Genomic DNA, 26,337 nt, shown 5'->3' with positions numbered 1-26,337 from the left:
GACACCCTAGATAATCACTCTCCAGGAGAGGGTACTCTCACTGCATGTGTCCCAACTGCCCACACTGATAACATATGATCACACCCTCTTGAAAGGTAGATGAAGTCCACTCTGGCGCCTGGAGGCTCAGAGTGCCCAGGAAGGTAGGGGCTCTGTCCATTGAGGGTGGCCAAGTAGTGTGGGCACCTCCATATTCCAGGGGTGCTGAAACCCAATGCAGCTCCAATGACTCTTGAGTTACCATGGGGAAACAGGAAGGGGTGGTGCTCCCAAGGCCTGAGGCCTCTGCCTCCAAAAAGTTTTCTGTCACCTCCATGGCTCCTGCAATGGGTGCTAGATGGAACCAATGGACCCAGGCTTTTACTGCTACTGCGAGAATTTTTAAGTCCTATTCCAAAACAATGGTATCTATGACATTGCCCATGGTCTTGGTTTCTGGGGTCAGCCAGCAAGTAGCCAAATCTCAGAGCTGTTGGGCAATGGCCCATGGGCTGCCTCCTTTTGGAAATGTTTCCTCTTGAAACTTCCTATGGTAGACCACTGGTGAGAATCCAAACCAATCCAATATGGCAGCCTTCAGGGTGGAGTAGGACTGGGCTTTGTCTCCACATAGGGCCCTATAAGCAGTCTGGGCCTACCTGGTTAGAAAAGGGGCAAGCTGGATGGCCCAGGAGCTCCTCTCATAGCCAGTGGTAGCCACCCACTCAAAGATTGGCAGGAAGATTTTGAGGTGGAGTTAGTCAGTTTGGTTAGGGTGGGCCCTGGGAGAGCCTCAGCAGAGAGCACCCTCATGGGAGTGCTCAGTGAACCTTGAATGAACAGTCTGGCCACCTTGGCTTGGAACTACCAATTCCATTCTTTGTTTGGCCATCTGGGCCTTCTCCATGCACTGATGGAGTGAGTGGGGGGAGGAAAGGGCTAGTAAGGCCTGCTAGAACTGATGATTTCACTCCTTCTCTATCTCTTGCTGCTATATTACTAATTGCAATATTTCCTTTCTGGCTTCTCTTGGGAGAGGGGAGATCAAGTCCCTGTTCAGGCACCAAATATAGGAGGGTGAAGGAGGGACAGGCTGTCTCTTTCCCCTAGCCCTATCACTTTTCCTCCCACAAGGATCTGGGAGGTGGTTTCCTTTCATAAGAGAACAAGAAACATTAATGAAAGATGGTTTCATCAACACATGGCTCATTTGGACTCCTTTCTGGGGGAGGGGGGGTGGTCCCAAATAAACTTTAAAGGGAAATCCCCCAATCACTGACAGAGTCCCAAAATTCTGCCTCAGGGCATGGCTTTTACCTCAGAGCCTGGGTGAGGGGGAAAAAAGTGGTTCCTTCACAAAGTCCCTCTTATAAGTCCTTATGAGGTAGCTCACTCCAAGTCCAGTTTGTAGCTGCTCTGGCCAAAGCTGACTCCACAGCAGCCTCTCAGAGTCAGTCTTCCTCCTCTTCCCATTAAGAACTACTTAGCTCCCTTATAAGAAATCAGCTACCAGGTGTCTCTGGTTGGCTTATTTAGCTAGCCTGCTCCAGGCTTTAATCTTCTGCAGGGCAGCTTCCTCATCCCCTCTCACTCCTTTGCTCTCTCCCAATCTGTGTTTCAACTTTAACCCAAACAATTTAAAAAGTAGAATGAGCTTTTTTCAACTATAGGAAATGTAGGTCAAGAGGAATGGGCTTCAAGATGTCACTGTCAAATTAGGTTTTCATCCTCATGGTGCATGAGGTCCACCTTTCAATAAGCACAGTCCCACTGACTGTACTATATGGCTCATAGTTTGAACACAGTTAGTTACCTTTTCTGTTCCTTCCTCCTTGAGACTAATAATGTCCAAATCAAAATCCTTTCTTAAGCCGTCTGTTTTGTTGAAGGTAATGCGCCCTGTCAAACCATCCCATCGTGCCTAGGGACAAATGAAAAAACATACTTCCATGTAATGTTTAGCAACAATTATTCTAAAGCCATCAAAAATATTACACTTATTAGCCTACCAGATGGCTGTCCCCTTGCCGGGCCCATGGAAAGGGGTGGGGCCAAACCTGCTCCCCACTATACCTTGCCAAGCAGACTGAATGATTTGGAGAACATCACCAGGGGAGTTTTCCTATCCCTGAGCACTCCCCTCCCCCACCCCATGGGTTTTACTGTGGCACATTGTGATCTGGTCGTCAGCTGTGATCGTCTGTAAAATGTTGCTGAAGCCTCATTCCCTTCCTTGCCAGAATCTGTGGGGTTCATTAGCTGAACCAACTAACCATCCAAAGTTGCCAGAGTGCCCAAAAACAGTCTGATTTTGGTTTTTCTCCTTTAAAGTGACACTCACATCACCCCTGCCAAATCCACTCCAGGAGCCCGATGCACAGAATCTCAAATTTCACCTAGCGCTGGTAACTTGTGAAGGGCTTTCATCACTCACTGTTTGGACTGTTGAACAGATTGTGGTTTAATTCTGCCTAGAGCCAAGGGATTAGGGTCCTAATGCCCTTAGACTCCTCTGAAAATCTCAGCCTAAATAACTTTGGTCAGCTCATTTTCTGGAGGACTACATTTATAACTAATATACAGGCAGCTTCAGTGGTCACTGAGGAAGTTTTTTTTGTTTTTTGAAAAACATGAGACAAATCTTATTTATAATTAAAATAATGCTCTTCAAATTGTGACCCCAATTCTGCTTCCATAGATGTCCATTGCACAACTCCCATTGACTTCAATGGAAGCAGGAGCAGGCTTTCTTGGAGGCTGGCAAAAAGCCCCGTGGTTTACTTAAGTTACACTCAAGTCTTTAATACAAGATTTAAATGGGGCATAGGTGGTGCATCAGAGTTTGCATAGACTCTCTGAATCAAGGTGCATTTTAACATAATTAAATAAAAATGCACCTTCACAATTTCCTTTAAGCTTTAATATCAGGGAAGAAATTAAACGGGGGCATTTGTTGTATATCACAGTATATTCAGCTAGGGTTATTGTATATAACAGTGTATAGTAGATACAACCAAGGATTATTCTGAATTGTGGTTGTCAATTCTCTGTTCTAAAACAACCTCTAATGAAGTATAAGATTGCTACATCTTGTGTTCTTTCCCAATATAAACCAAATATTTGCACCTTTTAAAATTAGACCATATGCTATGTTGCCTGCGTATTTTGGTCCCACTGCTGAATATTATCAACTAGAAAGAAGGATTTGATGGATTTTAAACTGAAAACAATTTTTGTAATCTATTTTAGAGACCCCCCCCCACATTAGATTAATTTCTTCAAAAGTACAAGGAAGATATACATTATGACATAGCTTCCACATACGTGCCAGAGTTATAATTCTTAAATTACAGGCTTTTCTGCTATACTTTTCTTTTTTGTTCTTCATTTGATTTATTTTAGGTGGCTTTTAAAAAAAGATGCATAATAAAATCAACAAATATAAATATAAAATCAGCAAATGTAACCAGTTCTTGTTTAATCTGCACGTAGTTCTGAATCTTCAGGGATTAATCTCAGACACAGGTTTGCCATCACCATGTATATCAAACAAATCTGCTATGGTTAGAGCTTGTATCTAAATGTTATGGAAGTAGGGTGGGATTTTTGAAAGTGACTACGGAATTTAGGAGCACAAGCCGTCCATTCAGCAGGGCTTGTGTTCCTAAATCATGCAGGAGTGTATGGAAATCCCACCCATAAACAATTAAACATATTTTCTGACTATGCAGGTCATATTTTGATTCGGTGATGTAAGATACTAAAATGTGCATATGAGAAGGTACATGTTGATGCATTTTGTTTTATGAGACCAGTTCAATTTCTTCCTCTAACATGATCACCATCACTTAGTTGTAATGATGGATCTTGTCTAAATGATCTTTTTTTTTTTACATCAGTTTATTTGTAGACAGTGATTTGCCACTAACAATTCACATTTGTCGTCACTGTATCACGTGCCTGACTCCTCCATTAAACGTATTATGGTCTTGAATAAAAGAATTACCAGTAAAATTTTCAAATTTTGAAAGTCAATGTGACTTGTGCTCCTAAGTGTCTAAATTACTTTTGAAAGGAGGATTTGGGATCCTAAATCATTTAGGTGCTTTTGAATGTCCATTTCTGTCTGCAAAGATACTGGAAGAATAAAAATGGGGTATTTGCAGACAGTCATATCATAACCTTTTTTTATGCCCTGAATGCCCTATGAAATTATAGAAAGCCTTCCTCAAAAACTGATGGCAGGATATGGGCCAAAGACTACCCACTTAAGTTCAAATCCTAGTCCTTCTGAAGTCAAATCTCCCCCTGGCTTCAAGATATGCTCAGGGAAGCCCTATGGCCTATGCTATACAGGAGGTTGTTTTTAGAAATGGTCAGACTAGATGATCACAGTAGTCCCTTCTGGCCTTATAAACTATGAATAAGACCAGAATTTGGCCCCTAAAGTGAACTATGTCAGTTCCAAGAAAGAATAGTCCATAATCACTTCTAGGGAACGATCAGGTAACTCAAGGATGTTGGCGCATAGTAGATATCATGTGGTCAGGCAAATGATGGAAAATCAGTTACACAGTTCTCAGATGTAATTAACTAACAGAAATGAAGCAGAACTTTCAGTACAGTGAGAATTCACATAACTGTGTAACAGTGCAGCAAGATTTCATGCTTTTATATGCAAGATGTATAGCAATTTTAATTTTCTAGTGTCATTCCATGTTAAATGTTACAAGGTATAATAAAAGTGAATCAGAACCTAATCAGGTAATTCATCAAAAGAAATTGCTTTTTTGCACTTTGTCTTTGCTTTTGACTTGAGTAGAAGTTAGGGCACAATTTAAAACGCTGATGTATATTATCTTCCACTTGATTTTGGCTGCTTTGAGTATGGCTGTAGCTTAATTAAAAATAATTAAGTTCATTAACTTGTGTTTGCAGTATCCTTCTCTTAAATCTCAAACTTAGGGGCTGCATCCGACAATAGTACCATGGTCAAAAGAGGTCAGGAAATGAACTCCTACAATACTTTTCATTCGGGGTCTTGTTGGCAGCAGTAGGACAATGCAGTGTTTAACAGAGGTTCACAATCAGATGCACTACTCTAAAATTATATTTTATCATGTGAGTAATATTTTCATTTCTATTTTCTTTATATTTTCAGTTCATCAACCAGAATCAATATTAAGCCTTAGTTCCATCCAAAGCCAATCAACAGATCAATAACAAAGTCAATAGTTTCAGTTGCAATCAATTTTCAGTAGCTGACAACTTTAGAGTTCAAATCTTTGTACAGCCGATGGGTTTAATGTTCTCTTGTGTTTCCAATAGCCTTCATTTTTTTCAAACCTGAGTGTTAGCAAGTAATTATAATATGCAGTACATATACTACTCTTCGTGTCATGAGGAATTAATAAATATTTATCTTCGGGAGGAATCTGTCTAAATTCAAATCTCAGTGTTACAAATGTACCCAGACAATCTTATGTTTAGACCATGCTCCACTACCATTGACATCAAAACATGAATCCTTTCTCAGGCAGCGTGAGGGGGCGTACAAACCCCACTCTGGAGAGGAAGGGGCATTGTAGGATGGCTCCTGAAAGCCAGTAACAGTTGAAATAAGCAATAGTATCTACACTGACACTTTGTTGATCTAATTACATTGACCGTGACTCTACGCTGCTCAGGGAGGTAGTGTTACTATATAGGCGTAGAGAGGCACTTACGCTGGCGGGAGCCAAATTTAAGTGAAGACACTTCCACAGCTAGGTCAACACCAGGCGGCTTACATTGACCTAACTGTGTAGTGTAGACCAGGCCTCAGAAAGAGGAATGCCCTGGGAGGAAGTCAAGCTGCCATAAGTCTGCCCAACTAGTTTTATTTTTATGATGTATTTATTTTGATTTATTTAAAATATGTCTATCCAAAGTACTTCAATTAGTTGCTTGCAGCATTCTCTGTCGCTCACTGGTTATATCTAGATTTCTATCACTGGGGGTGAGTTAATCTAACTAGCCTGGGTCTCAGAGCAGTGAAGCCAGCATGAGCTGCACAAACCCTCTCAGAACTGTGCGCAACTATTCACAGGGCCGGCCTGTGCTAAAGCTGCTCTGGCTTCACTGTTCTAGGATCTGAGCTAGCTAGATTCAAGCTAGCTCAGGCACATTGGCTTGAACTGCAGTTACCCTCAGTGATTGCCATCTAGACGTACTCTCTGTGAGACTAATATTACAATTATAATTACAATATACAATGTGTTTCCACAGTATGCATCCGATGAAGTGAGCTGTAGCTCACGAAAGCTCATGCTCAAATAAATTGGTTAGTCTCTAAGGTGCCACAAGTACTCCTTTTCTTTTTGCGAATACAGACTAACACGGCTGTTACTCTGAAACCAAACATTACAATGACAGTCATCGGTTGTGGGGGGGTTTTAGATTTCAGAATCTCAGCTTCTTCAAAATGCCATAGCAATATAAAAATGTAATCAAGCAGTCTTTACTTCTAAGATCTTAAATTATCCCCAGAATATTTACTGTGGGATCTTCACAGAGAAACTATAACAGGGTTCAAAAAAGAACTAGATAAGTTCATGGAGGATAGGTCCATCAATGGCTATCAAGCAGGACAGGCAGAGATTGTGTCCTTAGCCTCTGTTTGCCAGAGGCTGGGAATGGGCGACAGGGGATGGATCACTTGATGATGACCTGTTCTGTTCATTCCCTCTGGGGCACCTGGCATTGGCCACTGTTGGAAGACAGGATACTGGGCTAGATGGATCTTTGGTCTGAACCAGTATGACCATTCTTATGTTCTTATGAGAGACTTGATGTCTGTACATTCCCTCTTTTCTATTGATTTTTCCATGTTCTCCAATATTCTGTGTAACCTGACTTTTTCCTGGACCTGTCCATTGGTTTTCCATTTGGCATCTAATCAAGCACTGCCTCTTCAGTCTCAAGCTTCATCTCAACTATCTCCAATATTTGAGGATAATACACCAATAGGAAACAACGCAGGTTTCCATGATTTATCCATAGGTGGTAGTGGTTTGAGAAAAGCGTGGGAGAGGAGGAAGAGTGAATGTATGTGTGTGTGAAATATATAGAATATGTATGAATATATGTGACTAAGTACTTGCAAAATGATTAAGGTCCAGGTTACCACAACCTTAAATTAATAGCTTTTAAAAATAACCAGCCCAAAGGATCACTAAATATGGCCGCTGGCTGAACTGCTTGGTGTAAATGCTGCTTTAAAACTACACCCACTACAGAAAATTCATTCTCTTTGCCATGCATCATTGAGATGCTGCACAACATCAAGCTCAAACTCAGTTGTGTGCAAGGTCTTCTGACATTTTGCATCTGTCACAGGACAGTTGAATTGTTATATAATATTAAAGCAGACCAAAGGGATGTTAAGCTGTATCTTGTGTGGAAATGTGAAATATATCTTTCGTTACAAATGCTAAATGACTTTGTCTCCCTTCTCCCCAGAAAGCCTTGCAGATATAACTAGGCATCTGCAAATTTATATAACTATAAATAGCACTGTTATTGACCTGAGAGAGTCACAAAGCTGACAATGAGCCACATTAAAAAAAAAAACAATAGCCTCTACATTTTGCATAGTCAATTACTGTGCGTGCACGTACCACTGGAATTTGAGCATTTAGGGCCGGATCTTAAGGCCACGGAAGTTAGTTGAAGCCTTTCTATTGACTTCAGTGGGTTTTGGATTAGGCCCTTAAACTGGCTATTTGGGCTCTCTCCATATTGCTTGTGTAAAATTATGGATGCAAATTCAGAGACTAGGTTGAGGCCTCATTAGAAATGTGGAGCTTGAAATCCAGTTTTCCTGTAGACAGTGCACAGTTTTCTCTGTGTAATAGAAATATTGGAAAAGGTCCTCACTGAAGATAATGGAGTGGTGCTGATTAGCAACAACTGAAGATCTAGCCCATTGAGTATGACTATATGCTTAAAATGAAGAGATCATTCGTGGTCTAGTAGTTAGAGCAGAGACTAAAAGTCACGGGGCCTTGGGATGAATTCCTGGCCCTATTGAAATAAATGGTACAACTTGTACTGACTTCAATGGAGCCAAGATTTCAGCCGTGGATTCTAGTCCCAGTTTTCCCAGTGTTGTGGGGTTATTTATTTTTGTTTTTATGGCATTTGGCAAGTTACTTAAATGTGACCTACAAAAAAAAAAAGAATTGCCTTGTGCCCTCTTTTTACTTCTTTATGATGCACAGATATGCCTGAAAAGTTCTCATTTTCAAGGCTCAATTTTTTTCCTGTTTGTTTATTACATTTGAAATTTAGGTCTTGGCAACCTGTAAGACTGTGTGGTGATAGGAAGACTAATTAAATTATGACATCAAAGGTCCAGGGACTGAAATCCAAGCTATTCAGTGGGGATGGTATTTTTTGGTGAGACTGTTTGAAGTGGTTTTGCTTGGTTTGGTTTGTTAACTCCCCATTTTTCTCTAATGCCTAATGGAGAGTTTGAAGAAAGGACATCTTTGCTAAAGATTCTACTTTCCTCCCATCAGAGATCACCATACAGAGGTTCTGAGACCCTAACCAAATCAAGGGGGAAATAATAATTCCTAAGATTTCTAAAGTAAAAGAAAGCAAGCAAATAAAATCCACTTTTTAAAAAGTATCTTTCCACATTCCTAGGCATGTGCCAATTTTTTAAAATCCTCTGTAGGTCACCTTTACCTTCTCTTTGCCTCCTTTTCTGCATCCTGGATAGGGACAAAAATACCTACCTCACAGGTGTATTAGGAGGCTTTCTTAATTGTACGTAAAATGCTTTGAGTTCTTTGTGTGAAAAGTATTCTAACAGCAAAGTATTGCTGCATTGCCAGGCTATATTAAATAAAGGGTTTAAGTAGAGCTAGTTAGAAAACAGGAAAATATTTTTCCATTTCAGATTTGTCTTTGTTTTCATTAGCACATCCTATACAAAATGGAAGGATGACCATTTACTCTGGCTTTGTTCAGGACCCTATTGTGCAAGGTGCAGTACAAATACAGAGGTAGACATGCTTGCTGCTCTGAAAAACTTGGAATGCTAAACTGGAAAACAGAATAAAATTCCAAGTTATGAGAATTAATGCACATTCAGGGAAGATATAAATTATATTATCTGATTGGCAGTGATAGTTAGGAAGTTGATGGGAGCTGCTTTTCTCACTCTTAGCTTTTTGCTTACCTAACTTTTGCTTTTTGACTACTACCATAGAGCTACTATTTGTCATCACAACACATTGTTGAATAGATATTAGCATAAGCTCTTTATCAATTATATTACTACTCTCTTCAAATAGCATTTAGTGACAGTGCTGAGTAGTTCAGCAAGCCCAGTGAAAACAGTTGGAAGTGGCTTCCATTGGGTGTTAGGAAATCTGATCCTCTATATTTCTCAGGCAAGACCAAAGTCTGGAATTTGATAATGCTTGCAATTTTATTTTGCTGTTTTCGGTTGATTGTAAAACAGTTAGATGTAAAGCTATATAGAGTGTATTGCATTACGTATGTGATGGGCCCCAGTTTTTTTTTTTTAACGACACCGTGTTTTAGAAATGCTTCTCAAATGTACTGTTGAATCACGTGTCTTTCACATTTCTCATAAGGTTTTTATCAACTTCACAAAATGTGCACAATTCAGGTATCTGAAAGATTTAGGCAAACCTTGGTTTACTGTACTACACATGGACAGGAAATACTATAGCTCACTTCTCCAAGACAAAACTTGCTACACAGTATATAGCCAATTCCATTGTAAGCCATCTTGAGCAGTAATGAACAAGAGAAAGTTTGATCTTCCTTTGGTTTATTAGTCTGAAGTCAAAGTCCCTGATTTTTTAGAATTGTAAAGAGATCCCTCACAGTTAACTGATGATATTGCTTTTGGTTAGAGTTGAAATTGTAATAGAAAAGCTGCTTAAAGTCTCTCATCAACTGAGTGATTCATACAATTAGTCTTTTTACTAAAGTTGACATCTTGGGGGTTAAATAGCATAGTGGGTTAATACATTGCCTTTCCTCTAGCTAGGATCAAGTCCAGCACAAGGAATAAGAGAAAAACCGTTTGATGGTGCACTTTTATCTGCCCCACCTAAAACCCACCACATGTGGCAGCATCTTTACTTGGGAGAGGTCCAGGACTGAGAGGGTGTGAAGAATATCGCTAATTAGGATTGAAGTGGGAAGGGAGAGTAATGTGGTGAAGCTTGTCTATATACACTGACTCTGACCCCAATTATAAGACTCTTATTTTCATGAGCACCATGTTCACCTAGTTTTGAAAAAAAAATGGAGAGCTAGTGAAAGAAAAGGAGGGGGGAGGATTTCTCATGAAAGCTGAAGTTCTTTGAACTGTTCAAGAACACTCATTTTCAGAGCATTTTGGGCTAGATGGCGTGCAAGAGTAGTGAAGAAAAGTTTTGAGTGTGCCATTTCAGTGTGAAATTTGACAAAATGATCCCTAATTACTTGAGGGTGACAATTCAGGTGTCCTTGGTTCAAAGTCTGTGTGGTGAAATGCCTTTGAAGATATTCTTCTTGGATACATGTCTTGAATGCTTAAATCAAACAGCTTAAATTTAGTTTCAAATAAAATACAAAGGGGAAGTGGGTTCAGATTTGAGGGAGAAGCTTAATTTTGTAAGTTATTCTTCCCTCTAGGAACTAGGGTATTGTACGTTTTTCAATGACCATTACCAAAGTGACAAAGTGCAGCACAAAATATAAAAACGATCATTATTTATTTTATGGTACAGTACTATTGGTTAGTATTAACTGGTTTGAGACTGGGATTCCATTGTGTCTTATACACTGTATAAGCAGTACACTGTACCTGCTCCAAAGAGCTTATGATTCAAATAGAAATAAAGTACTCTTTATCCACATGTTACAGATGGGACTCAGACAGATTAAGTGACTTGCCCAAGGTCATACTGGGCACAGTCAGAAGTTGAACCCAGACCTCATGATTTCCAGTCCAGTGCCTTATCTGCAAGCCCATCCTTTCTCTCTGACCTACTGATTTATTAAAAATGACTTATTCATCTGCTGAATAACAATAACTTTCAAACAAAGTTTAAACTGATTTTAAATGGTGCAAAGGTATTGTGCTGACCACCTTCAAAGGGATGAATTTCACTCCAGGTGAACAGACTCTGACAGTGGCAAATCAATCGTGTAGTTGGGAGTGTAATCTAGGTGAGGGATTTGCAGCAAGAACCCTCTGCCCCAAAATCTGGGGATTGGTAGCAAATGCTCCTCAGCTAGATTCAACCACATTTAAGAAGGCACTTGATCAAGAGCTTAAGTCCTGTTGACTTTTAAAGTTAAGCATTTATTTTAGAGCTTTCCTGACTGTTGCATCTGAAGAAGTGGGTTTTTTACCCACGAAAGCTTATGCCCAAATAAATCTGTTAGTCTTTAAGGTGCCACCAGACTCCTCGTTGTTTTTGTGGATACAGACTAACACAGCTACCACTCTGATTCCTGACTAGGGATATGCTTAAGTGCTTTCCCGGCTAGAGATTAATTTAAGCCTGTGCTTACATTTAAGTATACGCTTATGTATCCTTGACTTAAGTGCTTTCCTAAATGCGGTTGATTTAAACATGTGTTTAAGAGCACTTCCTTAACGGGGATGTCTTCCTGAATTGGGGTATGTAGGCTATTTTGCCAGTCCCATAAGGAAAAAATACCACACTTGAGTGTTTTTTGTCCCTTACCCTTGGCCCTGGGCACAATTTGTTGGTTGAACAAAAAACTCATAAGAGAATCTATAGTTTTGGCACAAATATTTTTAGTAAATTTCATGGCAAAAGTCAGGGAAAAAATGATAAATCACAAAATGTAGTTTTCACTACATCAGCATAAACAAGAGTATAATGGTGGTGCTGAGAGGTGAGGCCCAGGGCAGAGAGAGGAGAGTGGGCTGGAGAGTGAGCACACACCACACTCACCTCTCCAGTGGCAGCTCCTGTCCTGCATGGCTGGACCTGGCTCCCCCCTCTTGGTGTTTTGATCTGACACACAGGATTGCAGCACCGCCCAGGTTTGGCTCAGACACCCATTCATAGATCGAAACCGAGGGGCAGACAGGCCAAATCTGAGTGGTGCTGCAATCATATGTGCCAGCTTACAATGCCACATGGTCTGGGGCCTAACCAAATGTCTTTTTATACCCATTTCCAAGATTTCACAGACTTCATTCAAATCCATGACAATGCTGTGGTCCTATTCATAAGTAACACTAACACAAAGCACTTCTTCTGGCCTGCATGGGTTGAAGTCCCAGGGGCTCTCCCCTTGCCTTTTGGTCTCTGGAAGGAGGACACACCCTTCCCTTAAAGCCCCCGGTGGGCCAGTAGGTAGCCCTTAGGTTTTACCCTGTCACTGAATCAATGTATTTTAAAATATTTAATCATTTGTACAGTGCCTAGCACAATGCAGCCTGATCTTGGCTGGGTACAGTAAGCATTAGTGTAATACTAATAATGAATAAGAATTTTAGATTTTTAATTTCGTGTGGTGCTGAGAAACAAAATATTAAACTCCTTGAAATATATTACAAAACTGTGTTATAGTATTAGGTGGGTTTTTTTTAGATAAACATGTCATTAAAGTGATGTGTATATAAAACAATATGGTTAATAGACATTATTTGCCTTGATCTTGTCTGGCTTTGTTGCACTCCTAGTAAAAGGCTCTGTATTGTGAAATCTTATCAATTGTTCCTCTTCACTGCTTAGGAAAGAGAAATGTTGCAATTGGTCCAAGTCATGCAATGATTAGTGGAGCTTGCCATTCATCTACTAGTTAGGCTGTGAGCTCTAGGGGGATAATACACTACACTATTTTATGTTATAAAACTGCATTCTTATACCCATCTTCCAGAACAGCCTCATTAGCTTTCTAGCTAGCAGAAAGTTCAGGTGACCAGACCTAAGTCCTCTAATTAGACAACGGGAGACATGGCTAATATGTTTTCCACCATGTCCACATATGGTTGTAATGCCTTTAAAGTACTAGACTAGTTTCTCTTTTAGTCCATGACTGCAGACCTTCCAGGTCCAGTGGAAGCACTTGAAGACGCTGACCTCTGTAGTGATGAAAGATCATGTCTAAGGAAAACGCTTTTTTGTTCTCTTAGAAAATGTTATGTGCTCATCAGCTAAATGGTCTGGAAGTTCCACTCACTGTAAGTGAAAGTTATATGCACATCACGCCCTATGGAGTGCTTTTGTATTTTTAGCCTCTTTCAAACTCCTTTTATCATTTCCATAATGAAAAATCGCCTCTTCCTTCTCTATCCAATACATGTGACTACACTGTGTGTCTGTTAATATTTTCAGTTTTCAGATTTAGTTTGTGTTCTACTAGTTGCCATCAAGGGAAGAATCTCCTGGAAATAGTTTTTTGTGATTTGAATCCACTAAACCAGACTGCTAGATATCCTGCCCTTTCCTCCTTGGCTTAGTCAGTCCAGCAGAAGTAGGCAAGAAACTTGATCTGGAAGTGTTCACTTCTTCAGATCACCAGTTCTGACCTTTTGTTCCTCTTAGGGCAGCTTCCAAAGCAACAGCCAGCTTGGAGATGTGTTCACATCACTTTTCCCAAAAGAAGAACAGAGTGATTGTGTGAATGTCAAACAGTGCAGAGGTCTGGCTCAGATCAGCACTCGAATGTTAATTGCTTATCTTAACTTTGTTGACATCCCGGGGCTGCAAAACTTGGCTAGAAATTTGGCAAGGTTGATTTCTCTCAAGATTTTCATTACTTCCTTCTTCTGAACCCAGCAGAGCCAGGACATCCATGTGTACAAAAGACATTTTGTGTACAAAAGACATTGGGGGATGGTGATAGCTCAGTGGTTTGAGCATTGGCCTGCTAAACCCAGGGTTGTGAGTTCAATCCTTCAGGGGGCCATTTGGGATCTGGGGCAAAAATTGGGGATTGGGGCCCTGCTTTGAGCAGGGGGTTGGACTAGCTGAGCTCCTGAGATCCCTTCCAACCCTGATATTCTATGATTTGTGGGCAGGGAAGTTCTTTGACTCTCAGAAAAAGTTGATACAAGTTTAGGGTGAAGGTTGGGTTGGTTTTGGAGGCAAAGTCACTTATTTTGAGGAGGGCCTTGTATCTGTGAAATCCAGTGGAAAAGTGACTGGTAATTCCCACTCCTATGCACACAGGTTTCCCCAACTTAATCAATCCATTGGGTGGGGGGCTTAGTTCCTCTTGGAAGTAAGTTGTTTTTTTGCTGAAGTTTTTCTGTTCTATTAATCATTTCTTCCCTGAGATGAGAATTCTTTGTACTCCTTCACCATTTGATACGAGCGACAGACATTCAGTTGCTTTCTATTAGCAACAAGAAAAACGGAGGGGGAGACATTTGAAAAAGCAGCTTGATGGCATTGGTGCTGCTCCAAGCAATTTATACTGAGGTGAGTCTCTGATCTTGACCATTTTTTCCCTGAGGAAGAGCTCTGGGTAAGTTCAAAAGCTTGTCTCTTTCACCCACAGAAGTTGGTCCAGTAAAAGATATTACCTCGTCTCTCTCATATCCTGGGACCAACACAGTTACAACAACACTGCATACATTTTTTTCATGGCAGAACTGGAGATCCCTTTGGCTCCTCCCCAGCCTCAGAGGCTTGTATTATCTGGATTTGGTGAGGGTTTGAGAGGTTATTTTTGGACAGTTACCAGGAAAGCTGGTTGAAAAATGCAGAGCATTTTTTGTGAAAGCTTTTACATTTTCCTTGAAAAAAATCTTCATCAATTTCAAATTTTTGAAAAAGATTGGATGTGCTGTAAGCTGGCCACACAAGTGCAAAAAAACACTAACATTTTGAAAAACGTTGCCAAATATTTTCAGCCATCTCCAGCCACCACCTTTGGGAGTGGGGGAGTGAGTTTGGTATTGTTAGAATGTAGGCTAGATGGTCTGCCTCCATTCCAGTTTTGTAGAAGACAAAAGCTTGTACCAATGGCAAATTTCCCAGTATCTACTGAGACTGTGATTTGCAGGCATTGTCAAGCTGCTTCTCTAGGCTGGGATTTTCAGTGGGATTTAACCAGTCATCCACTGAATTTCTGGATCCCCTTACCACAGATTCTCTCTGGCCCTTCGTCACCTTTCCCAGATTCCTCCAAGACCTCTTCCCCCTGGTAGCTTTACCATTTTCCCTAATGTGGGCGGGAAGGGGGATGAGCCACCCATGGTTGTGGGGGGCAGAGACGAGAATCTCTTTCCTCCCCTGCCTGGCAGGAGGCCAGGCCCTGGAACGTCCGCTCTCCCCTTCCTGCCTGTCAATGCGGCTGGGAGGGAAATGGTATCTTTCTTGCAGCTCTCCTGCTGCCTGATTGCGTGCCCCCATCGACAGCTGATCAGCAGCTGTGGGACAGGACCCAGAGGCAATAAGCAGTAGAGCTAGATTCCTGGACTTTTATACTGAGGTGAGTCACCTCACCAGTGGCTTCTTCCTGTTACTCCTTCACAGGGGTCTGGAAGTTAGGCGGAGGCACTGTTGTCCCCCTCTACCATAGAGTTGGAGGGAAATGTTCTTTTTCTCCCTTCTTAGGCCAAGGATAGGCTGCTATTTATGGAGCAAGACTAATAATTTGCTTCTCTTCCTTGTATTAAGGGGAACTTATATTCCTCTCTATCTAACACAAACAGTTTATTATTTTTGTAAAGGAGAGACAAGGTAGGAAAACAGAAGACAAGTACACTCAGAGCCAGCATTTCCAGAATGTGAAAAACATCCATTTTATCCAACTGAGCAGCAAGCTGTGAATCACAATCATGCTTCTGGAGTGCAGATGCAAGCAAAAGATAAAGATCATTGCATTGTATAATCTCATCGTGTTGGTACTGAGTCCAATTGCTGTCCTCCTGGGATTTTCAGGCTTGCATATGTCCATGGAGAGGTGGATACATTATTATTTATACTGTGGTAGCATCTGGAAGCCCAGCTCAGGATCCCCATTTTGCTAGGGACTCTACAAACACAGGCAAAAAGACAGTCCCTGCTCCAAAGAGTTTACAATTCATCGATTCCCAAGCCAGAAGGGACCAGAATGATCTAGTCTAACTTCCTTTATAACACAGGCCAGAGAACTTCCCCCAAAATAATTCCTAGAGCACATCTTTTAGAAAAACATCCAATCTTGATTTTAAAATTGCCAGTCATGGAGAAGCCATCACAGCCCTTGGTAAGTGGTTCCAATGACTAATTACCCTCACTGTCAAAAATTTATATTTCCAGTCTGAATTGGTCTAGTTTCAACTTCCCACCACTGGATTGTGTTAGAACTTGTTCACTAGATTGAAGAGCTCATTATTAAATATTTGTTTCCCATGTAGATACTTACAGACTGTAATGAAGTCACCCCTTAATCTTCTCTTTGTTAAGCTAAATAGACAGCTCCTTGTGTCTATCACTGTCACTATAAAGCATGTTTTCTAATCCTTTCATCATTCTTGTGGCTCTTCTCTGAGCCCTGTCCAGTTTATCTTGAATTGTGGGCACCAGAACTGGACACAATATTTTAGCAGCAGTTGCACAAATAGAGAGGTAAAATAACATCTCTACTCCTACTTGCGATTTCCCTGTTTAGGCATCCCAGGATACATTAATGCTTTTGGCCACAGCACCAAGCTGATTATCCACCACAACCCGCAAGTCTTTTTTAGAGTCACTACTTCCCAGGCTAGAGTCCCCCAATCTGTAAGTAATGGCCTACATATTGTTTGCTTGCGCCCTTCATCAAGGCATCCAGATCTCTCTGAATCAGTGACTTGTTCTCTTTATTATTTACCGCTCCTCCAATTTTTATGTCACCTGCAAACTTGATCAGTGATTTTATGTTTTCTTCTTAATAAAAATGTTAAATAGCGTAGGGCCAAGAACCAATCCCTGAGGGATCCCACTGGAAACACACCCACTTGACAATGATTCCCCATTTACAATTTCATTTTGGGATCTATCAGTTAGCCAGTTTTTAATCTATTTAATGTGTGCTATGTTAATTTTATATCATTCTAGTTTTGTTCTCAAAATGTTGTGTGGTACCAAGTCAAACACTTTATGAAAGTCTATTACATAAATATGATTACTTTTATTGACCAAACTTGTAATCTCATTAAAAAAATCAAGTTAGTTTGACAGGATCTATTTTCCACAAATCCATGATTTGCATTAATTACATTACCCTCCTTTAATTCTATACAATGTAAGTACATTAGGAATTTAGTGAAATTCTGCCTTATTCATATATCTACAGTAGGATGAGTCAGAATCTACCAGTCTTCTTTGAATCCAGAAAGAACCTAGAATAAATTCTTCCAGGTTTTCCTGAAGTGAAACTAGTATGATGGGACTTAATACTACCAGACCTTTTTCTTTGTCAGTGGGTTAGAAAGATACCTGCAAAAAGAAGTCCAGGGACTCCTTTGGAGTCTGAGGAAAAAACCCTTTATTACTGGTACAGCCCACTTGTCTTAAATAAATCAGTCCAAAAATCAAAGAAATCCCTCTTCTAATCTCAGAGATAAGAAGGCTCTTGTGCTTGCAGGCATTCATTGTGTTTGGGCTAAACTTTTCTCAAAGGGAGTCCTGGGGCATATTTTGGGGGAAGAATTATTACAGATCTATTGAGCCTGAAGTTTGAAATAAATGCAATTATACTATAATAAATGATAATAATAATATAATATAATATCAAAGTTGGTAGTCTCTGGAGTGACCCAGTGTACCTGTATTGTTGATTTCTAGGGTGCTGAGTCTAAATAAGGAGATTGTTCAGTTCAGAAGAATCCTCAACAGATTTTTCTAATGATTTTTTAAATAATTTAGTGCCATCAGACTAGATTATTCCTTGATCTAGAGTTTGTATTTAAAGCTCTTAAACACAGATTTCTTCTAGCTAATAGTCCTTGAGGAAAATCTTGTTATAGAATGGGGTAAATGAAAGTTCAGGGTGTAAATGCTTCAAATTTCTTTTAATCTTTATGTGGAGGTTTCTGATTTGTAGAAGAGGGATTTCCTAAAGCCTCTCAAAAAGATGCAACACAAACAACAGCTAGGACTGTCACAGCCTCCCATGTCATGTAGGATATTAGCCACTCCTTCTTTGTTATCATCTAGAGATTGATCTCTGGACCTTCAGAGCTAAAACTTGAAACTTGCCTTCCTTCCTCCCACTACCTTGCACTGGAAAACAGCAACGGGCTTGTGAGAGACATTGTCTTCTGTGGGAGGAGATTTCCTGGCGTGGAACCAAGAAGCAACTTTGTGCTGAAAACCAGGCTGTTGGTGATATGGACAGGCTGGGGCATGAAGGTCTCCTGCTTGGATAAGGATGGGCATGGAGAGGTCTGTCTTCTGTAGCTGGGAGTGGGAGGAATTGGAAAGTAGGGTGGTGTTGGTCAAACAGGTAGAGAGAGAGAAAGAGGGGAACCAAATTAACTCAACCTTCTTTGCAGGGCCAGATTAACTCTCCTGTGGGCCCAGGGCTATTAGATTTTGTGGCACGTCTCTGCAGCCCCTGGGGGAAGGGGGGCAGCAGGTCTCTGTGTGCTGCCCAAGCCTGCAAGCGCCGCCCCATCTCTCCCATTGGCCGGGAACCATGGGAGAGGTGCTAGCAGCCGTCCGCTTCCAGGAGTGACATGGGGCTATGGCAGGCAGGCAGCCTGGAGATCGCTGCCTGTTATTTATTTTTGCGGGGTCCCCTATGCCAGGGCCCCCCTTGAGCCAGGGCCCTGGGCTGCAGCCCCTAAAGCCCCAGCCTTTATCTGGCCCTGCTTCTTTGGAATGTCTCCTCCTCCTCCTCCTCCTTCTCCTCCTCTCTCTCTCCTTTTCTAATGTGCACACCACCATATCTAGAAGCTAGGTACAAAAGTAATGGCCACATTATATATGCCAGAAAATTACTGAACTTCTCTCTCCAATTTAAGCAACCTTTTCCATAGAAATCGTGGTGACTGTTTCCATCAGAAACGTTGCTAGCCATTATAATACTCGTCTTAGGGTGCCTACTTTGAGCCTCTGAAAATCTCCCCTTTTGGATCTGAAGGAATTATTTATTTTTATTTTTAGATCAATGAAATATTTTGCAGCCCCATCCATAGGAATAAAGAGGTTTTTCTCTTACTGTTACTAGTTTTCAGCAAGAATGGAGCACACTGTGTTGGGGGGCGGGGTAGAAAAATCTATGGTATTTATCTGTTTAGATTTTATTAGCTTAAGAGGATACTTTACTGATTTGCTGTTTCTTAACAAGTGGAGTCTGTTTCTGAAGTTTTTTTGTTCAAGTATAGCTACTTTCAAATCTGTTATAGAATGTCCAGGAAGATTGAAGTGTTCTCCTGCTGGCTTTTGTATGTTACCATTCCTAATATCCGATTTGTGTCCATTTATTCTTTTATGTAGGGAGTGTCCAGTTTGGCCAATGTACATGGCAGAGGGGCATTGCTGGCACATGATGGCATATATCACATTCGTAGATGTGTAGGTGAATGAGCCCATGATGGTGTGGCTGATGTTGTTGGGTCCTCTGATGGTGTCGCTAGAATAGATATGGGGTAGATATAGCTATACTTGAACTAGAAGTAGCCATACTTGAACAAAAAAACTTCAGAAACAGGCTTCAAAGAGAAACTGCAGAACTAAAATTCATTTGCAAATTTAACACCATTAATTTGTGCCTCTCCTGGAATTGATCACCTCCTCATCAATTATTGGGAGTGGACTACATCCACCCTGATCGAATTGGCCCTCTCAGCACTGGTTCTCCACTTGTGAGGTAACTCCCTTCTCTTCATGGGTCAGTATATAATGCCTGCATCGGTAATTTTCACTCCATGCATCTGAAGAAGTGTTTTTTTACCCGCGAAAGCTTATTCCCAAATAAATCTGTTAGTCTTTAAGGTGCCACCGGACTCCTTGTCATATTAACACAGTAATTCATACTCACTCACGGCTTTTGGCTTTTTAGACAGGCATATATTCAGATTAACATAAATAAGGGGCCAAATTCTGTCCTCAGATATGCTGCTCATGAGGAAACCCATTCATGCACATCTGAGGAGAAGATGTGGCTTGAACTCTGATTTCCAACAGAATATTGGTAGACTGAAAAATTTTTAATTTGCCCAGCTGCTGAGAGAAGCAGAAGCCCAGGTGCTCTACAGGTCAGAGGATTTCCACCTTTATTCTCTCCACTGATATGTCAGAACAAATTAAATTACTGAAAATCTTTACTGTGTCTAAAAGCAAAATTCAAATAAAGACATGGCGTTACCAAGGTGTATGCTAAACTTCGCCAACCATAGAACTTGTTGTTTTCCACCTTTGTCTGTACATCCTCTACTTCAATTGCAGGACAGGTATCTTGTCTTCATACCTGTCTATAAAATTGTTCAGACTGTTGGTACTATACAAATAATCAACAATTAAAACTAAACCGCACTTAGGAAAATAAAATGGACACAACTGTTATGCAGCTACTTGACTTTTTTTTACTGTGATTTGGCTTGCTCCCTAATTTGAACAATTCCCCTATCCTGGCTGTGCCTCCTAGTTCTTCGCATGAATTAGTGAGGTCCTAGTGTATTTACAATTTAATTTTAAACACCTGTTGTGTCCTCCTTTGTGAAATTGATTACTGCCTTAGTTCTTATCAATTCATTTTCATAATGTACTTTTTGGCTAGCCCAGAAAACATGAAGATAAGAGTCTTGAAGTGCATAAAACGGTGTTTTACTGACCCATGAAAGAAATTATCCATGAAACTATCAGTAATTAACTCACATATCTCATTCCCTGCAAGAAGCCAGCTCTCCATGATAAATGTGACCATAGAATTGCTTAACATATTAAACCCTGAACTGGATCTGCTGAGAGACTTCCACTGCTGTTGGTCAAAGTTTTAAGATGTTTTCAAAGCTTATGATCCAGGCTATTTATACTATGTGCTAAAAGTCCTCCAATGTGTGCAGCAGAGCATCATTGAATTATGAAACAGAATTAATTGATTACAAAGTCACTTTTCAGTTCCATTGTAAAAATGTACCGCAAAGTCAGACTATAACTACTACCTTATTTGAATTTAAGGTATAATATCCTCTGCATGCAAACTTCCACCCAGTGGGAGTGCGGGACAACAAGCCCAGAAACACTTCAGAGACAAATGAATTAGAAGGTCTATGGAGTCCAAGGAACTGATTTACCCTTAAAACTTACTTTGGCACAGCTATGCTGCCAATCCCGCCCCCAGCAACCCCCAGAGTAGACACAGCTGACAGAAGAGTGTTTTTATTGGCATAGCTAATGTCATTTGGAGAAGTGGTGGTGTTACACTGGCAGAACAACTCCTGTTGGCATATGCTGCATCTACATTAGGGGGCTCTGTTGAGGTAGGCTCAGTAGGGTAGATATAGCCTAAGATGAGGTTTGTGAGGATGGGAAGAGTGATGGTTGAAGCAACTCTTAGGCCTGACTTAGACGCTTAGGGCTTGTCTACATGGTGGGGTGATGCACTCTATGGGTATGTGATTTTTAAACTGTGCAGATGTGTTATGCATTAAGTGGTCCATGTATCCTGCTGGTGCACTTTAGCATAGTGCTATTTAAAACAGTACTACATTAAAGCATACTAGGGATCCATTAGTGTGCACCAGCAGGGTCTACACAGACCAATTAATGTGCAACACTTTCGTACAGTTTAGAAATCACACCCCAGAAGAATGCATTACCTTACTGTGTAGACAAGCCCTAGATTGAGATCAACAGTGTCTTAACAGAAGCTCCTGCTTTCTTCAAGTGAATATGTGGGAGAGGGAGATCACATTTGCTACAGACGTTTTTCTTGGAGCTAGTTTTCTGTCATGAATAGCTGCGGGAAGAGTAGAGCATGGGCAGGGAGCTGCTGTAGGGTTTCAAAGCTCTGCAGGGCTGCCTGCTCCACCTGTAAGACTCCCCTGATCTCACAAGTACTACGGCCCTTACTGCCACAGGCTGCCCCTACAACAGCATCACAGTCTCACCTTCTGCTCTCCTCTCTTACATTTCCCGCAGGAGAGGACCTGCCATGCAGCAGTTTTAAACCCCACTGGAGTGAGGCACTTTGCTCAATGGAACTTCCAAATGCTGCAGGGCATCCACAGCCTCCTGCAAGCTCTTCGGGTCACTAAACGTAGTGTGGGCTTCTTTCTGCTACTGTACACCCCTTCTGCTACAGCTCCCCTCCTGGGGAGTCCTATGCAGTTCAAGAGGTGCTGCATGCCTCCTCTCCTCTTGCACTGTGAGTAAAGCTCATGGCAGTATCCTCACCCCTTCCCCATCAAAATTTTTAAATACGGTCCCTGGGGCAGGGGTTGCTCTGGTCCTTACTTTATCCTTTTTAAAGGCAGAAGTTTGGAGGGAGGTACAGGAAATCTACAGAACTTCCCTTGTGGGGAAAACATAGGAAAAAATAGGCAAGAAAAAGAGGGCAGGAAGGTAAAATGGTTGTCAGTACAGCAAAAGAGCAGAAGAACCAATGCTTTGGGAACCTGTGCAGCTGCATAATCAAATGATAGGTAGGGACCTACCTATGAGAATCCTTGAAGGAAAGAGCCCTCAAAGATTCTGAGAAGCTTTCTGTATCTTGTCTATGTACCTTCATGTTCTGGCTGCAACTTGCTTCCGGAGAGATTCTTGATCTCAGTAACATGCCACATCATGCCAGCTACTGTATATTGTATCCCTCAGCCAGCCAGTTCTGTTCCACTTACACAAGTGCAACATGGGTATAGCTTTGATAGGAATTACAGCTCTCTGAATGAAGGCAGAATTAGGCTCCAAATGTGGGGTGCGGGGAAAAGGAACGAACAACCACTTCTGACTGCTGCCTCCATGCAACCTTTCCTTTGCAGGAAGAAGAGTTCTGATTTTTACTAATGAGATTCTGTCAATGTTCCTTCACCACTCTGAACTCTAGGGTACAGATGTACGGACTTGCATGAAAGACCCCCTAAGCTTATTCTTACCAGCTTAGGATAAAAACTTCCTCAAGGTACAAACTTTGCCTCGTCCTTGAACCCTATGCTGCCACCACCAAGCATGTTAAACAAAGAACAGGGAAAGAGCCCACTTGGAGACGTCTTCCCCCCCAAATATCTCCCCACGCTCTACGCCCCCTTTCCTGGGGAAGGCTTGATAAAAATCCTCACCAATTTGCATAGGTGAACACAGACCCAAACCCTTGGATCTTAAGAACAATGAAAAAAGGAATCAGGATCTTAAAAGAAGAATTTTAATTAAAGAAAAAGTAAAAGAATCACCTCTGTAAAATCAGGATGGTAAATACCTTACAGGGTAATCAGATTCAAAACACAGAGAATGCCTTTAGGCAAAACCTTAAGTTACAAAAAGACACAAAAACAGGAATATACGTTCCATTCAGCACAGCTTATTTACCAGCCATTTAAACAAAAAGAAATCTAACGCATTTCTAGCTAGATTACTTACTAATTTAACAGAAGTTCTGAAGAGCATTCCTGACCTGGTCCCAGCAAAAGCATCACACAGACAGACAGACCTTTTGTTCCCCCCCACCTCCAGCTTTGATAGTATCTTGTCTCCTCATTGGTCATTTTGGTCAGGTGCCAACGAGGTTATCTTAGCTTCTTTCCCCTTTACACGTGAAAGGGTTTTGCCTCTGGCCAGGAGGGATTTTATAGCACTGTGGACAGAAAGGTGGTTACCCTTCCCTTTATATTTATGACAGATTCAATAATGTAAAATAAATTTGTGAGAGAGTAGAAGCACTTCACCCATTTGACAAGTAGGGAATCAGCCTGACAACGGTGGTCAAACAAGTGCAGAGCTATGGAATCTGCTTACAAAGGTTCACCCCAGTTTCTACAGGGGAAGCACATGGTTCTTCCATAATTTGATTACTGCCTAGCGCAATTTAGTGAATGATGAGTACCCCAACTCCATAATAAATATAAATCAAGAAAAAACCACGGGAAGTCGCATGGGAAACTTGATCGTGCCTGGAGTTTCTTGCTAATTTTTTAAGATGGGATAAAGTTGCCATTGAAATGCAGGCAGCAGCCTTGTGTTTGTAAACCAAAGCTCCTAAAGGAGGAAAACAAGATAGAAATGGATATTCTAACAATAGAAATCAGAACATACAATATGTTCCATAGTGGCATCCAGTGCAATAAAGAACAAAGAGAGGATTACACTGGGTGTAAGCAGATGGTGTACACTTGCCTCTTTTATCAGATTCATAAATCTGGGTCCAAAACGCCATGGCTTGTGTCTGTGGCACTGCAGGGAGCTGACAGTCATTTGGGAGGCACGCTGGGAGGCCACTGCTACCATGTAAACAGCATCATACATCAGAGCTGCTTCAGTCTGCATGAAAACAGAAGGGGGTTCATTAATTTGCATCTTTCTTCCCCCTCCCCTTTTGTCATCTCAGAACGAACATCCTATTCTACTCATGAGAGATTAGGCTACTTCTTTTCTGCGACTCTCATGTGAGTCCAAAGTTAAAACAAGAGACAGGCCTTGTTTCTTATGCCTTGTGTTAATTTGTGCTACCAGGTATTGCTGAGCAAAATATTTAACAGTCAGATGGAAGAGAAAGGAAGAGTGGTCTAATGGTTAAGGCACGGGAATGAAGAGATTCGCATTTTATTCCTGTCTCTGCTGTAGATTTCCTGTGTGATACCGGGGAAGTCATTTGGGGTGGAATTTTCACAAGTGCATCAGGCAAGATTTTGAAAAGACTAAGTGATTTAGGAGCCTCAGTCTCATTTTCAGAAGTGCCTTAAAGTCTGATTTTGAAAGGTATTTGGGTGCCTAAAGATGCAGAGACTTGCCTAGTGAGATTTTCAAAAGTGCAGTCAATCCCACTAGTTACTTCTCTATTTTCAGGTGCCTAAATACCTTTAAAATCTGTCCTTTAGGCACTTAGGCTTTTAGGCTCCTAAGTCTCATTAAAAGTCTATAGGATTTAGGAGCTTAAGTGTTTAGTCACTTTTGAAAATGGGACTTTGGCATTTTTGAAAACTTTACCTGAAGTGTTACCGCAAGTCAATGGGAGTTGTGTCACTGAGGAGTTTTTGAAAATCCCCCTCTTACTCTCGGCCTCAGTGATCCCTTTATATAAAAGGGGGATAATTTTTACTCACCTCACGGGGATGTTGTCAGAATTAATTCATTAATATGCTACATTATTTATTATAAATATACTGACTAATTCAGAAGTAAATTTGGGCCTAAGAAAAAGCTAATGACTTTGCAGATGAGAAACTGGACTCATTTATATGAACTACATAGCTAAACCATTTTTTATTCTTTTTCCCTGGTGTTCCTTTGGGAAATTAACAGATCTGATTCTTTGTCTGTTTCATTTACCTAAGTAAATTATAATGGCATCAGTCTTTTCAGCACTGAAGGCTTTTGCTGGCAATCAAATGTGATCTGAATGTACTTGCTAATCTTAATATACTGCAGACGAGGAATCACTCCTAACACCCCTGGTCAGGCTCTGCACAAAACAAAGCTCCCACAATCAAAAATGTTATAAATGCCGAGATGCACTGCAGGAGACAATAGGAGCTGTACTGTGGGCCAAGTGTCTTTAAAAGTTCCAAACAGATCCTGTTGACTAAGACCCTAATCCAAAGCCCCATGAAGTCAAGGGAAAGACTCTCGTTAACTTCAATAGACTTTGGATCAGGCTTGAAATTAGGCTGACTAGGGCAAATTCATCTAGGGTTTGACTCTATGTCACTGGAGTTACACTCAGGATGAATTGGGCCTAGAGAGTTTGAGGATTTCTGGTGGAAATGCTTCACAGCAGATCTCAGTTTTCATCACTATAATGGTCAGACCGTACCATTACTTCAAAATAAGATGCATGTATCATTTGTCAATGGCAGCATTGTCTGTGTTGGTACTGTTGGGTATGGAGCTGGAAATGGTTGATCAAAGTTCACTGCTTTATAATTGTTAATATTCATCCATCTTGCTGTGTGTGTGACATTGAGCCAGTCACTTTACCTCTCTGACTCTACTTCCCCTTGATCCTTTGTTCATTTCTCTATTTAATGCTCAATCATGTGGCTGCACTGAGGAATGAGAGGGCACCTTGCTTCACTACATGGGCCACCCATTCTGTAGGTAGCTGTGCAGGGGGAACAGAAACCTCTGTGGGATCACGACATCTCCCGCATCGTGCACGTGGTCAGGAGAGAGTGGAGAATGGCTCTGCGCTGGCCAGCCTAGCTGCCCAAGTGCACTGGGAGATGTATGC

At 41.1% G+C, this 26,337-nt stretch overlaps 1 protein-coding gene across 2 annotated transcripts in view; it reads right to left on the bottom strand.

Annotated features, from left to right (window-relative positions):
* Positions 1–26,337, bottom strand: part of GRIK1 (glutamate ionotropic receptor kainate type subunit 1) — a 237,972-nt gene that overhangs the window by 52,943 nt on the left and 158,692 nt on the right. For both annotated transcript variants that reach the window (XM_027832881.3, XM_037905334.2), the window contains exons 7-8: positions 24,285–24,428; positions 1,793–1,900 (exon numbers count right to left, since the gene is read on the bottom strand). In XM_027832881.3, the coding sequence (XP_027688682.2) occupies positions 1,793–1,900; positions 24,285–24,428 (252 nt within the window). The remainder of the gene's footprint in view (positions 1–1,792; positions 1,901–24,284; positions 24,429–26,337) is intronic.

The sequence above is a fragment of the Chelonia mydas genome, chromosome 1 (assembly GCF_015237465.2).
Source record: "Chelonia mydas isolate rCheMyd1 chromosome 1, rCheMyd1.pri.v2, whole genome shotgun sequence".
Classification (NCBI taxonomy): domain Eukaryota; kingdom Metazoa; phylum Chordata; order Testudines; family Cheloniidae; genus Chelonia; species Chelonia mydas.
Note: the sequence above shows the minus strand (reverse complement) of the source record. Positions and strands in the feature narration are given on the sequence as shown.